The sequence below is a fragment of the Protopterus annectens genome, chromosome 8.part0 (genome assembly GCF_019279795.1).
Source record: "Protopterus annectens isolate FY-2018-M chromosome 8.part0, PAN1.0, whole genome shotgun sequence".
NCBI lineage: Eukaryota > Metazoa > Chordata > Ceratodontiformes > Protopteridae > Protopterus > Protopterus annectens.
In genome coordinates, this window is record NC_056741.1 from 1804310775 (window position 1) to 1804326485 (window position 15711).

The following is a 15711-nucleotide window of genomic DNA, read 5'->3' on the forward strand; positions in this document are numbered from 1 at the left end:
AAATATAGGATGAGACTAAACAAAAGATAATACAAATACTGAGAAACTGAAAGCTCTTGTGTATGGATAATGGATAGCAAGATATAGATAGCAGTAAAAATGTTTTAGTCCTTTTAATTTTATATACAGGTAAGCATATATTTTATCAACCAGAGGAGAATTTGTGGATAGTAATTAAGTAGTTGAAGGATTTTATCTGGGAGTTGAAAATGGCAAAAGTCAAGTGGGATAGGTTGATCCTTCTAATGGAGCTAGGAGGCTTAGGATTACCTGACTTGAAGGGATATTTTTGAGCTGCACAATTAAGGCACTTATACAGCATACAAGAAAAATGTTACAATTCAAAGTGTACTGGGATGATGATGAAGTGTTTGAGGGGGTTATTCAAGAAATAAGGAAAGAATGGGATGTTGGATGCTGATTTTAAGTGGAATAGCAGCAGCCATACAGAATATTATATTTATAAAGTAGCAGTAAGTATATTAAGAATTAAGCCAACACTGGAATAGAGAAAGGAGATTCTGCCTGTAGGGTTGACTGCAATTAGGTGTACAGAGAATAGGCAAGCGGGTGCTGGAATCTGTTGGAGGAAGCTAGCAAAGGAGCCTAGGTACTGGGAACAATAATTAGAGAGGGGAAGGTAACTGAATGGGAAAAGGCCAATACATTTGGACTGCAGGCTAAGGACTGCCTTCCTTATCAGGAATTGAGAGAGTAAAGACAAAGAGAAAGTGACAAGCAAATCCTAAGTGAAAAACCTGTACTGGTTGAATTTTTAGTAGACTGTAGAACAGAAGCTGCTGTTGAAGGAATATTTAGTAGGATATATAAAATATTGCATGATAACTATAGGAATTAATCAGAGGAAGTCAGAAAAGATTGAGAAGTGAGATTAGACAGGCAGTTTTCAAAGAAACAATGAAAAGATATATGCATGGCTCACAAATATGCAGCAAAATCTAGATTTAGGCCTTTTGCCTGGAAGTCTTTGCATAGGTACTTTATACCTCAAGCAGACCCCAAATAATTTTTCCTCAGGTAGATGACAAATGTTGGAGGTGTAATGAGGAAGAAAGAGGTACCTCTGGCATGTGTTCCCAGAGTTTAATGGGTTAGTAAACTTTAAAAATTGATAACCAAAAAATAAGAAAGGAGACAGTGTGCCCAACCAAAACTCGTACAGTAAAAAACAATCCAAGGACCGCTCGAGAGACCACTCCAAATGACAGGTTTACAAAATCACCACTTTCATTGAACCAAAGGAATGTATAACATTAATGCTTGAATGTTTTCATCTAAACACAGCTAGGCTTCTTCAGATGAACACCTAAAATTAAAATCATGCATTTAAATACTGTTGTTAAACCTAGATCCACCAATGAGATCACTCAATCAAGAGTATTTAAATGTATGATTTTAATTTTACATGTTCATCTGAAGAAGTCTATCTGTGTTTAGATGAAAACGTGTGTATTAGTTCAAGCGTTAATATTATACATTCCTCTGGTTCAATTAAAGGGGTGAATTTTTAAGCCTGTCATTTGGAGTGGTCTCTTGAGCGGTCCTTGGATTAAAAATTAAAAATGACTTACACAGTACTTTCTCAGGAATACTGGGTAAGCAAATGAATGTAACTAAGAAAATTATTTTTTGAGCTGGGATATAGGATCTGAATTGCCTAGACATAGTAAGACTCAACAAAGTTCAACTCTGGTGGCTGCCAAAAAAAAAAACAGTTACTAGAAAATGGAAAGCAGAGTATAAATCAAACACGCTTGAAGTAGTGAATATTATAACAGAGTAAAAGGAAAAGGAAGTAAGATCTTTAGAAAAGGCTAGGAGTAAAGTACTTAGAAACAATGGAAACTGTGAGCAATGCATGCAGAAAAATGTTTTGGAGGAAGAATGAAGTTTAAGAGAAGGCAGGAATTGAATATTTTATGTCATGTTGGTCTGATTATATTGTATAGAAGAATGTAAGTTATATATAATGTTTGTAGATATGAACTTGCCAACATGGTTTGACTACATTTATGTAAATGTACGTTTGTCTGTGATACAAGTGACAATTCAATAAAGGTGGTTATAAAATATGAAATCTGATTGCTACTGGTGAGAGGTGCAGTGCCTGAAATAAGTGACAAGTAGAGTACTGCAGGAGTTGTTTCTTTGCCCAGCACAATACTGTTAAATGTGTTTGTTTCAAACATATGTGAAGGAATAGAGATCAGGGCTAACACAAAGTTAGGTGCAGCAGTGAAGGATTGTAGACTAGTCTTGGCAAGGATTAGAAAGGAAAACTAAATGGGCTGGAAATTGGCAGATGAGGTTCATTGTAGAAATGCAGAATACTGCAACTAGCCACAGAAATCTTGGTGTGAAATAGCTGGGGATAAAGAACCTATGGCAGTCTGGGAGGGGGTCATTTTGGGTGTTGATAACATCTGGACTTGATTACCATAAGTTGAGTGAGAGGACATTGGTAGAAGTCACTGGACTCCTGGGGTGTATCCTCAAAGGGAATAGCTTCAAAAGCAAAAAGGTAATGTGTTTACTTGACTAGACCCTGTTCTGGCTGAAACTGTAGCACTGTATGCAGTTCTAGCAACCATACAAGAAGAGCACCATCAGTGTCATGAAAGGAGTCCAGAAAAAAGCTTTTAGAATTTACACGGGATGGAGTGGAAATTCTATGACCAGAAACAAGATTGATGCAACTGTTTTTGCTAGAAACATAGTATGGATACCCATGAGCATGCTGGGGAGATGTGAAAGGGTTGTCCTGAACAGAAATGGCACAGGAAGCAGACTGTAGGGACTAGTTACTCCTCTGGATCTGGGCAAATACTTTAGGAAGAGGGATGTGAACCTGTGGAATGAAGTAGCAGAAGGGGGAGTCAGCTCAGGAAATGAACTACCAAAAGGAGTGGTGGAGAGGAATCCATAGAGGCATTTAAGATAGCATGGGACAGGTAGTTAAGAGGGGTGAAGGGGGGGCAGTAACATTGGTAGGTAGGTAGAAATTGAATGTACTAAAAGGGCAGACTAGATGGTAAGCTCTTTGGCCGAGGCCCCTGCTGACTAGTTGTATGCCGATGATGAAATAAGATATACTGACAGTTTAACATTAGTAGCCTTTAGAAAGAAGATAAACAGATGCAGATATTGCTCCATTTTAAATCTATTTGAGACTGTACCAGTATTTTCTACACCATTAAATACATGGAACACAACTCTGCTCTAGAATCATCTGTTTGATAGACTTTTCTACTTGTTAGTGTCCGTCACTTAAGCATTTCCTATCAAACTGAATGATTTATTTGAAAGTACAGTCATCATCCTCCATGGATGATGAATAACTGATTTGTCACATTCTCTTCTTAATAAGCATTGTTTATGTCTTCATTTTTTATCCATGACTGCCAAGCCTATTTTCTATGTTTTCAACAAAGCTATTGTTTCCATGATGCCAAATATGTACGATTCACAGTTTTGTATTTCTAGGATGAATGATTAGTTTGACACCTTAAATTTTTTCACCATCTCATTGTCCAATGATCTCGGTTGTAAAGCTAAGTTGTTAAAGCTCAGTTGTTAGCACATATTTTATAATATGGAAAACACACATACATTTAACATACACGCTTGTCCTTTGACCTTCGCTGCACTTCCTATTGAGCCAAAAAGTAAAAATGTTGCACAGACAAATCAATTGTAAAAACCACAAGAAAAACTTAGCTAAGCTAGAGTTTTCACTGTGAGATACTGTAAACATCCTGTAATAGTGGCTCATGGGATATATGCAAAAGGCATTAATGACCCTCTGTTTGTAGAGTATAGCCAAACAGTCCACTAATGCTGTGCTGACAGGTCATAAGAAGGTTGAAACGTGCATGCCCACAGCTAGTGGCATTTGGATTTATTGACCTGAATCTGTCCATAAAGACTTAAAAAGTTAAACAAATAAATAAAACGTCTATCTGAAACACTTGATGCCCTTAAGGGATCATTTGTGTATATTCCATGGCCTCTACTACGGGAGGTTTAAGGTTTATCATACAGTGGAACTCCAGCTTAGCTAGGTTTTTCTTGTGGTTTGCACTGCTTATTGAAGGGCACTTAATACTCATGGCAAAAAGAGATGAATCACTGCATAATAAAAATTAATATAAACTTTAATTAGCAATAGTGAAGTTTTTTTCCCCCAAGTTGAAAAGTCTCCCCTATACCCTTAATATGGGATGTATTCTTTTCCACACTGCTACTCTGAACTCTTTCAACTTTGAGGGGAGGGGGTCAATATACTGCAGAATAAATCATTTACATTTTCCCTTTAGTTATTACAGCCCTCAAAAAATGTGTGCAACCTGATACATCTGAGGGTTCATTAAGGTTTCCTTCTCTGCAAAAAACAACATTCCAGATTCCAGGCTCAGTGTTGCATGACAAATAATGTAGTTTAGTTTGTACATGTCAGTACAGTATACAGTTTGTCAGAGCACATTTTTACAGTTTGTATGTTTAAAGGCCCATTTTACATTTTGTCATTTGTTCGGTTGTTTGTGATAACTGGGATATGGACTGATCCAGATAAAACCTTTTCCGAAAGGACTCATCCACAGGGCAAACAGAATAAAATTAATTTGAATGATCTACTGAAATAAAAGAAGGCACACTCAGAAATACACAAATAATTATTAGTTTGGTCCATTAATGTCAATCATTGTAGTAATAAAAACATTTATTTTTTTCTGAATGAACACTGAATACAGTTAAAAATAATACACATGCTATTAACCCTAAGAGCAGTAGGTGAATAGTAGAAAGATATAAAATCATGCAAGTCCCTGGACTATCTAACATATAAGTAGCTGGGTAATGCAGAAAAGGCAGATGTTAAGTTGTCAATCTCGCCTTCATTCTTGCTGGATGGGTTTGGAGCCGATCCTCGGCTCCGACTCGGCACTTGCTTTAGCTTGAGAACTCCTTTTACCAGCTCGAGGCAACCCTATATCCCATGATGCAAGGCGGAACTACCTCAGATCTCGTTTGCCGCTTAGCGAAAGAGGTCTCCTTTGCCAGCTGAGGTAAGTAATTTTCTTGTCAAAAGAGAAAAGCTTAGTTAGGGTTTTATTTCCCCCTTGTTTCCATTTTTATAGTCTGTAGTGTGTTACAGCCCACCCTATTCCCTTATATTTCAAAACTTTTATTTCCTTTAGTATAAAAGTTTAGTTAGGCCTAAACCCCATTGGTTAATCCCTACCTGTGTGTTGTGTGTTAGGGGATTAATTGTGTGTGTTTGTTGGGGTTTGTGTGTGACTTCCTCCTAGGATAATGTCTAAGGAAGGCAAGGTCTCAGGCTTCAAGAAGTGTGACTCGTGCTGTCAGAAAATGTCTCTGACAGACGGTCACACTTCTTGTGTTTACTGCCTGGGGCCTTTGCACCTGCAGGACTCCTGTGCTTTGTGTCACTCTTTTAGCCAGAGAGTCCTGCAGGAACGGAGGAATAAGCTAATCCTCCGTGGCTTACTTAAGCCAGAAGGTTCTCCCTCTAAAACAGGGTCTGGGAAACCTTCTAAGCCACCGAAGGCTCAGGCTTCAGTATCCAAGCCTCCTCCGGTGGCTCTGGCTGGAACCGATCTATCTGCTTCAAAAGTAGTGGGTTTGGCACCGACTGGTTCCGACACCCGGTCTACTGTGGCCTTGTCGGCTCCGGCTGGAGCCGACACCTTATCCAGCATTGGAGCCGAGAAACCTTCGGCTCCATCTGGAATTCAGGGGACTTCGGCTCCGATGACTTCGTCCCGAAAGAGATCTCGGTCCCCTTTGTTGCAGAGTATCCACTTGGCTCCGGGGTCTCCTCTTTTGTCGGAGCGGAGCCATCGGAGCCGATCTTCGAGATCTTCCAGGCTGTCTGACCATGACTTAGAGAGGGTGGTAAGCAGGCTGTTGAAGTCGCAGGCACTGGCCCAAATGCTCCATAGCCCGTCTCAACAGACTTCGGCTATTGTCTCACCCCTTGAACTTCCTCCTCCGACTCCACACCAGAGTTCGGAGCCAGAGCTTCTCGGGACAGTGACTGTTTCGGCGCCGGAGCCGATACATCCTTCGGCTCCGTCGTCCTTGGCTCCGATCTCCTCCTTGAGGCCTTCCTTGGAGGGATCCGGTCGTCGAGTTTCCCTTGTCGGCTCCGAGGGGGCTAGTGGCATCGGACCCTTGTCCGACCCCGCTCTCCCTCTCGGGGCTTCGGCTTTGGTAAGCTCGGCACCGACATCGGCCTCGGAGCCTTCTTTCTCAGTGGAGCCGGGAATTCCTGTATCCTCGGATCGGGGATATTCTGGCCTCCCGGGGAGGGGAGCCTTTGAGGTGATGAGGAGTGTCCTGGCCTCTGAGCCAGGTCAACGGTCCATCCCTCTAGCTCCTCCCTCTTCAGTGCCTGTAGACGCCTCTTGCCAGCCTCTTGCTCTCAGGCCCAGGGATCCATCGCCCCAGGTTTCCCCATTGAGAATTTCCTCCTCTTCCGAAGTTTCTCCTGATCCAGCAGGTGAACCCCCTCGGAAGAGGACGTGTAAGAGGAAACACACAGACTCCCCCGAGTCTACTACATCGGATACCGACTTAGATGAGTCGGAGGGTTCCCCACGATCCCCCTCTGAGGATGTCTCCTTTTCAGACATCCTTGAGCTCCTCAAACAGAGGGGGAATTGGCCATCCATTGATCCCTCCGAGGATGAGTCGGTATACCTGGAGGCTTTTGGATCCCGACCCTCCACCTCCTGGGTGTCTCCGCCTTTTGACCCACTTATGCAGGTTGTGGCTCGGAAGGCGTGGGTGGCTCCAGATTCTGTGGAACCTGTCCCCAGGAGACCATCCAAATTTATCACGGCCCCTACGGACAAACAGTTTCTTTCAAAGGGCGTCTCTGTGGATGCTATGGTGGTGGCGGCGGCCACTAAGAAGGAACTGGCGGATCCTTCAGTACCTGTCCATCCTCCTAACAAGGATTCTAGGACCATGGACAGGTATGGAAAGCGGATGTTTTCTTCAGCGACCTTTGCCATGCGTTCGCTGAACTACCTTTGTCACTTCACCAGGCTTCAAAGAGATATTCTCAAGGAACTGGGTGAAGTGGTCCAGGATCCTTCTGCTGCTGGGGCTCAAGAAAAGATTGCCTCACAGCTAGCAATCCTGAATTCCCTATCCAACTCCTCCATGCGGCTCATATCCTATGCGGCCGATGGAGCGAGCAGGGCCGCAGGCACAGGAGTTGCTCTTAGACGCCAAGCCTGGATGCGGCTTTGTAATTTTGCGGACCCCTTTAAGGCATCCTTCACCAATACCCCCTTTGATGGTTCGGCTTTGTTCGGACCTCAGGTGAAGGATACCTTGACCAGGTGTGAGCAGGACGGTAAAACTCTTTCTGCCGTTGGAGTCCATTTTTCCACTCCTTCTAGACCATATCCCAAGGGTCAGAAGGGGGGGAAGATGTGGTTCTGCAAAGCCCAAGGAGCTACACCGGACACACGTGGTCAGTTTACCCCCAGAGGCAGAGGGGGTAACAACAATAGACGCCACCCTAGAGGCAGGGGGGGGTCCTCAGAACCAGGGCAACAGGGAGTCTCTTCCTGAGAAGCCCTTTCAGCATCCCTGAGGTGTTGCCCGACTGTCCACCCTTGGAGGCAGTCGGGGGAAGGATTTTGCTGTACCCAGTAGCCTGGCAATCCCTATCACAAGATATGTGGGTACAGTCGATCATATCCGAGGGTTACAAAATCCCCTTCGAAAGGTATCCCTTCCAGACATCTCACCCAGTCAAAGGGATTTGGCAGAACAGGAGGTTTCAAAGCTCCTAGAAAAAAGAGCCGTCCAGACTGTGCCAGCAGACCAGGTAGGATCCGGCGTCTACTCAAGATTCTTTTTGGTCCCCAAAAGGATGGGAGATTGGAGACCAATATTAGACCTGAGCAGTCTAAACAGATTTGTCAAGAAGGCAAGATTCCGGATGGTCACGCTTCAGTCCATTCTGCCCTTTCTGGGCAAGGACAACTGGATGTGCTCTATAGACCTTCAGGACGCGTACTATCACATAAAGATTCACAGGCGCTCCAGAAGGTTTCTCCGCTTTCGGCTAGGGACCAGTCATTACCAATTCAGAGCCCTGCCCTTTGGCCTCACTTCAGCCCCCAGAGTGTTCACCAAATGCATGGCAGTGGTCACAGCTCATCTGAGACGTCAAGGATTCCAGGTGTTTCCTTATTTGGACGACTGGCTCCTCTCCGCCACCACCAGGTGTCAGCTTCTTCAGACCAGAGACTACACTCTACAGCTTTGCAGGAGTTTGGGAATTTCAGTAAATTTCGAAAAATCTTCTCTGCTGCCTTGCCAATCTATCACCTTTATAGGCGCAGAATTAAACACCGTCAAAATGTTAGCCAGACTAACAGATCAAAGAATTCTGGACATCCAAAAATTAGTTCGGATTTTATTGCAGAGCAACAAGGTCAAAGCCAGATTTATACTGAAGGTTCTAGGTCTTATGGCTGCGGCCATTGTTCTACTACCACTGGCTCGCTTCCACATGCGTCTTCTGCAGTGGATGCTATTCACGCAGTGGTCGTACCACAGTCTCCCGATGAGGCACGAAATCTTAGTCACACAGTCGTGCAGAACTCATCTGAATTGGTGGATATCTTCCCCTCTTCTTCATCAGGGCCGACCCTTTGTTTCCCCTCCTCCAGTTGCCACAGTCACTACGGATGCCTCTCTGATCGGGTGGGGGGGGGGCATTATCAGGGCAGGATGGTCCATGGGACGTGGCAACCCATAGAATACCATCTGCACATAAATGTCCTGGAGATGAGAGCGGTACTTTTAACGTTGCAGGCCCTCAACGACTTTCTTCCCACGGGGACTATTGCAGTACAAACGGACAACTTCTTTCTTGCGTCTCTCCCTCCTACCCCCTGGCCTGGACAGATCTTGAAGAGTTCCTATCAGGTTGTTTCCTCCTGAGCCTTCATATGAGGACTCTTTTTATGAACTTGTTTTCCTAATTATGTTAGGTTAGTCCTTAGCAGGGTAGGTTAGCTGCCAAACGAGATCTGAGGTAGTTCCGCCTTGCATCATGGGATATAGGGTTGCCTCGAGCTGGTAAAAGGAGTTCTCAAGCTAAAGCAAGTGCCGAGTCGGAGCCGAGGATCGGCTCCGAACCCATCCAGCAAGAAAGAAGGCGAGAGAAGACAACTAACATGGAACGTTATGGTAGGTACATAACTTCTAATTATGTTCTAGGCGGAAATAGTAAAATTCAAAGAGAAGCATTGACAAGGAAAAAAAAGAGTGTATGCCTGGATGGCTGTGTATTTTTTTCCCCTTCTTTAGCCCAGGATGTGAATGTCTCTGAGTTAGTTAAATTAGTCATCAGGGTGGGTATGGCACAGAACACACAACCCCACCCCACCCCACCCCCTCGCCCCATGGATACATGGTTAACATGCACTTGACAAAAAAGAAACAGAAGTCTGTCAAATATCTGAAAAGTACAATTTATTTATAGAAACAGTATATTGGGTGCTGTCTAATTATTTGAGGTCAGTTCAACAAACAATTTAATTGTCCTGCTTTATAACCAAACTTTTTGTGAAAAAACGCGTTTGTCTTTATTCGTTGTAAAGGAAATTTAGTTTGTTAGAATTATTTTATATTTTTCGTGTACAGGGAAATTTTCTTTTCTTTTCTTTCAAAGTACATCTTCATTTGTTTCATCATCTTCTTCACATTTTGTGAGAACTTGTATATAAATAACTGTAATTTTATCAACATATATAGCAGTCCTCGATTTTCAGAGAGGACCAGGTCAGCAGAGAAAATGTAGAAAGACCAATTCCAAAACTAATCCCCACTTTTCTATGATTAACTAATGTCTGTATGTTTGGTTGGACTTTGTCACAAACTGATTAAAAAAGCACTTAAAGCACTTCATTTTTTTGGTTTGTCTGATACCAGTGGCACTCTGTATTTTTTACAATTTGTTTTTTCTGTTTGTCTACTGGTGTCATGGCTGAGAGTTTGGGACAAGAGACATTTTTGAGTCCTGATGGAATATTGAATGGAATACAGTCAAATGATTGAACTATACTGGAAACAAGTGTTAATTTAACCAGGATGATCACAAACCCCCTTATCTGTGTAAGTTTTGATTAAGTGGATTTAAATGTAGACTATGATGAAATGGCACTGTTTAAGAAGACATTGAGAGAACTGGAAGGTAAAATGTATAAGCACAAAAGATTATTGTGGCAACGCTACCACTACGAGGCTGCTATTCATCATAAAATAGACTCAGAGGGCTCCGAGTGCTGAAGATGCCATCCTATGGTGACAGCCTGTCTGAACTCTTGAAAAGATGGCAAGTATTGAATCGTGCACTACATGGCTTTATTAAATGAATATTTTCGACCAGAGGAAGAGTCTAGCCAGTGAGATTAATGACTTAACTTTATACTTGTCCAGCTCCTTTAAAGGAGAAGTATACATGCAGCTAATCAAACTTTTGTTGAATATTTCCGTTTTTGAAAGGAAACAGGAGAAAGAGAAAATAAAAAAGCTACGAAGAGACTTTGTAGATTTCCGTGATGGGAACATCTTCTCGTGGCCGAGAAACAATGCATAAGCGGAGCGTATAACGTCATCGACAGCACGCACGTTATTGAGGCCAACAAGCAGCAATATGCAGCAACAACATGGTAATACACAACGGGCAGTGGAAACTGCTATGCAAATACAGTTTGATACACAGAAGGAGCATTCTGTAAATGGTAGTGTCACCATAGCTCAAAAACCAGCAGAAGAAATAAATTTATCGGAAGGCAGCAGAGATGGAGCTAATATCTTGAATGAGCGTCTTGAAGATCTAGGACAAGCCAATGTACGAGTGGGTGCATTTGACAAGGGGAATATTGCAACAGTTGGCGTGGATATGTTTCGAAAAAATGTAAGTACTGTTGTTTGTGCTTCTAGGATGGAAGGAGTGCACGTTGATATTGATTCACAAACAGACATTGCACAAGAGGGTATAGTTGCTGGTAATACTGGCACAGCTACTACAGCTTTGAACATGATGGCTATCTCCAATAATATAATAGAAGAGGAGGTTAATGACTTTGATGATTATGGTGCTGATAAAGATGTAATGTTTCTAAGTGGTCTTGCGAAAGAATCTAACAATCAATTAGTAAGACCAAAAGTGCTGACTAAGCAAAGTATAGTGACTGCCTCAAATGATAGATTGTCTTTGGCTTTTTTGGAGAAAGCCCTGCCTATAAGACAAGAAAAGAGAATAGGAAGGTCACGCAGTCGCAAGAGAAAATTGAGATCGAGAGCAGATCCTCCACCTGTGGTGAAAGGTCCAAGTGCACTGGGCCCACAGACATGCAATCGAAGATAACTAATCTAGTTTTTAATCTGTCTTCCACTGATCTGACACGAGAACAAATGATAGTGCTAAATAAAGGTCTGTCATTTATACCTGCTACTAAACTTGATTTAGTGGAAACAATTTTAGAATTAAAAATGTTTGCGAGAAATGTGATGTTAAAAACAGTTTTGGTTGGACTTTGTCACAAATTGATTAAAAAAAAACACTTAAAGCACTTCATTTAATTTAATATCAAGGTATGGTGCTGAGAAAATTATACTTCATTTTAAATGTGTTTCTCATATAACACTTTATGTTTTTAGGAGAAAATATTTACACCAACTTATGTGGGGCTGCAATAGATATGAACGTCAGACTTGAGAAAAACTCAGTAATGATAGAAAAGACTTACCTCTCTATGGCCAATCAAAGATCAGTAAACATCAGCAACAGAAGTGACTTCATTGTGCATTTCCAGTGGAAGGCTTTCGCAACTCAGGAAGAGGAAGACCATCAAAAGTTAAGGTTGGTTTTACTAGATGTTACTGTGAAGAAATATGGTAGGCGTAATAATCTTGTTAGCGGTATTGAAGGATAGAAAGTTTTGTATGTTTTAAACATGTACTTAAGATTTTATATAACCAAGAATATCTCTTTTGATCAATAAATATTAATTTATTATTTTATTGAAATTTGTTTACTGGAAAAGTCTGACTGGGTTGTGAAACCCATTCTCAGCAGAGACCCAGGAAGAAAAGCTCCATAAATAAGTTTGTAAAAACAAAAACACAAATTCTAAGTTAAACTGTATATGCAAGATTAGCATAAGGTGCATGCGTCAGGCATAAGACTAAAGGAAATGTTCTTCCTGTCAGTCCAGCAAAGGGCAGCCTGTGCCAGTGTAAGCAGAAGTTATCTTACAATCCAATCCTAACATTTTCATGAGGCTGTTCTCCAGTGTGGCTGATGGGACATCCTGAGCAGCTGGCTTTATCATTGCCCCTTTTGAAGGCAATAGCAGTAATTTCAAGACCTTTCTCCAGAGGGTTCCCTATGACAGGGAGGTACCTACAATGGAAGCCAACCATGCAGCAGGGAGGTCCGCAGAATTAGGGTTTCTACAGAGGTTTCTCCGGGAGACCTCTTCAGCAATCCTGAAGTTTTGCCCAACTGTCCTGCTATGGAGGCAGTCGGGGTCATTTGGCTGTACAAACAGAAGCTTGGGTCACCATCACCTTGGGCACATGGGTGTCAAGTTCAGTTCCATTTTTAGAAGTTCCAAACTTAAATCCCTTACATCTTTTAGATGTTCTGCCCCATCAGAGACAGGAAGCAGCCATCAAGATTCAGAAGCTGCCAGCAAATTGGGTCATGCAAGAGGTCCCAACAGACCAGTGATCGGGAGTCTACTCAAGGTTCTTTTTGGTTTCAAAGAAGAACAAAGACTTCAGATCAATTCTGGATTTGAGAAAGCTCAATCCTTTTGCAAAGCAGACCAAATTCCAGATGGTCACAGTGCGGTCCATATTACCTCTGTTGAGGAGGAATGTCTGGATATGCTCAGTGAACTTCAAGGTTGCTTGCCATCATATAAAGATAGAGAGATGGTCAAGGAGGTTTCTGCACTTCTTGCTGGGAGCCAATCATTATCAATTCAGAGTTCTGCCATTTGGTCTCACCACAGCCCCCTAGATGTTCACCAAGTGCATGGCAGTCATAGTAGACTGGCTAAGGCTGCAGAGGTTTCAGGTTTTCCATTACCTGGAGGATTGACTTCTTGAGAGGATCCTTAATCAGGGCCAGTAGTGAAGATCTTCACATCATAGATACAAGAACCAGGGTTTGATTCTGACCTTGTATTATTGGCTAGGCTTAAAATAGACCTTCAGTGTAGTTAGCCTAGTATTCAACTATGATCCTAGGAGTCTTTTTTCATAAGATGACTGAGTTGGTGAGGCGGTTTACTTTGTTTGTGGAGTCCTTAGTGTATTTCTTTTTAGGAGGGCATTTTGTAAGTTGAGACAGAGAGAGGCAAACTCAAACTGAGATATTCTTAGTTGAGTGAGGTATTTTAGATAGAGAAGGTGGAGTTTGACCAACTGAATTCTTTGGGATATGGCCTGTCATGGCTCAGAGTTGGATCAGATAACTTTCAGGTAGAACCAGATGGAGAAAGATAACACTGATCTTTCAGTATGGTGAGTACACAAATTTCATATTAATGTAGTTGAAAAACATTTTTACTGTGGATAAGTTGTGTTTAAAGCACTTAGCCACCGGAAAAAGTAAAATAAAGTGCTTTTTACTGTATGTTTATGCAAAAAAATTTTTAACCAGGTTATACTGCTTGATTTCACTGGGAAAGAGGCACCTTTTTCATCTTTTCCATAGAACAACCGGCCAGTCTCATGGTTGGTCCTCCTTCCTGTCACAGAAAGAAAAAATTTAAGCAAGCTCCTTTGCCACCATAGCAGGCTAGTAATTTGCCTCAGCCACAGGGGAGCAAATCTGCTGTGGCAAAAGCTGGTTCCTCAGACCACTCATGTTTTACTCCAGCTCCCTCTAGTGCAACACCTATAGCCACTATGGGCTGGGGGGTTAGCCACATACTCTGCGGCTGTTAGGTTCCCGTCAGTTAGCAAGGGAGAGAGCCCCTCTTTCTCTCTCCTGGGAGAGGGAAGATTTCCCTGTTTAGTCAGAATGTTGGGCTTATCCCTGGGGATGCTGCTGTTGCCATTTAATAACACTGCTGGCCCCATTTTACCTATTAAAATGAAACAGAAAACTAAACCTGTATCTACTTTACCTCAAATTTCCTTAGACAGGAGTAGTTTATTGGGAGCTTTTCTCCCCAGGCCTTCGCTTAAATGGGCTTCTACCCAGTTGGACTTTCCCTGTAATCAAATGTCAGTAAGATAAATAAATGATTGGGTCTGGCTTTGGGTTTAATTCAGGCTGTTGATCCTTCTTATAAGGTATTTTTTGGTAAAGGAAAGACAGATGCCTTTTTTTCCTGAAGAGATAAAACATTCTGAATCTGGACAGGAAGATGAAGGGATAGATACATGGATTTCTCGTCCATTTCTGATTCCGACTCAGAGGAGAGCTCAGTTTCTGATTCTGTCTGTGAGGGTTTATCTTCCTCCAAGACTATTTTCAGAATTTGCAAGAGTTTGTGCAGTGTGAAGATGTTGAGGTTTCTCAGTCCCTTAGAAAATATTGTGAGCTGTTACAGAAGGAATTTCCAGAATCTTCACCCATTCCTCCATTTCTGTCAGCTTTGGAGGATGTGTGTGCCACTGCCTGCAATTTTTCTTGATAGTTAGCCTGCTGCCCCTTAAAAAAGCAGATAGAATGTATAAAGTTCCTTGGTCTTTTTAAGTTTTTATACACCCATCCCAAATCATTGCCATTTAATCCTGCTGCTGCTAAGCATTTGGTTAATTCCAGTCTTCCTCTTTCTGACAGGATGAGAAAATTAAGTATCTGATGTTGTCCCTTTCATTCTTCTTCAATGTATAGTTTTGGATCTGACCCTTATAACTGATTCTACCACATATTTCAGTCTTCAGATCCAGATCTTGAGCTCCTCCCTTTTCCTATAATGCCCTATTCCATCCTCATTACCTCTGATCTCATTTGCCACCATCGCAAACAGATGCAGGTTCCTCTCTCAAGTATTGTTAGAGATATTTTTGTGAGTTAATTATTTTTGGATATAGTTATAACTTTATCTTAGCTTTAATTATCTATCTGCTGTCCTAGTTTTCTCGTAGGATTTTAGGTCTTTTCCACATTCTATTTTCTTAATATTCTTGTTAAATAGTAAATCTTTATTGACATTGCTGGTATTGCTGCTTATCTTTTTTCTAACTAGGGTATTTCTTTAGATTACCATCGCTGGTAATTAAACCCTTTTTCCTTCCTTTTCTTGTAGTTTATTCTTGTTTCTTTTTTGGATAGTTATCTACCATGTCAGATAAATCAACAGGTTTTAGGAAATGCACTTCTTCTGGGCATAAAATCTCAAATTTGGATGCCCCCAAGATGTGCGTGTACTGCCTTGGAACCGGGCACTTGGACACTGCTCGTAACACCTGCTCCACCTTTAACCCAAGAGCCGTGGCAAATAGACATAAAAAAATTATCCTGAAGCATCTTTTCCCTGCTACATCATTTTCAGTGGCTCACCCCCCCCCCCCCACAAAAACACAGGAAATGCTCCCCTCCAATGTCTACCAGGTCTTCGCTAGAGCCGCTATCCAAAAGCAGAAAAACTTTGGATCCAACACAAT

The 15711-nt window shown here is 42.0% G+C and overlaps 1 protein-coding gene across 1 annotated transcript in view; it reads left to right on the plus strand.

The window, feature by feature from the left end:
* Positions 1–15711, plus strand: part of HYDIN (HYDIN axonemal central pair apparatus protein) — a 6673197-nt gene that overhangs the window by 389885 nt on the left and 6267601 nt on the right. Inside the window, exon 7 of the mRNA XM_044079523.1 lies at positions 11740–11941. Within this exon, the coding sequence (XP_043935458.1) occupies positions 11740–11941 (202 nt within the window). The remainder of the gene's footprint in view (positions 1–11739; positions 11942–15711) is intronic.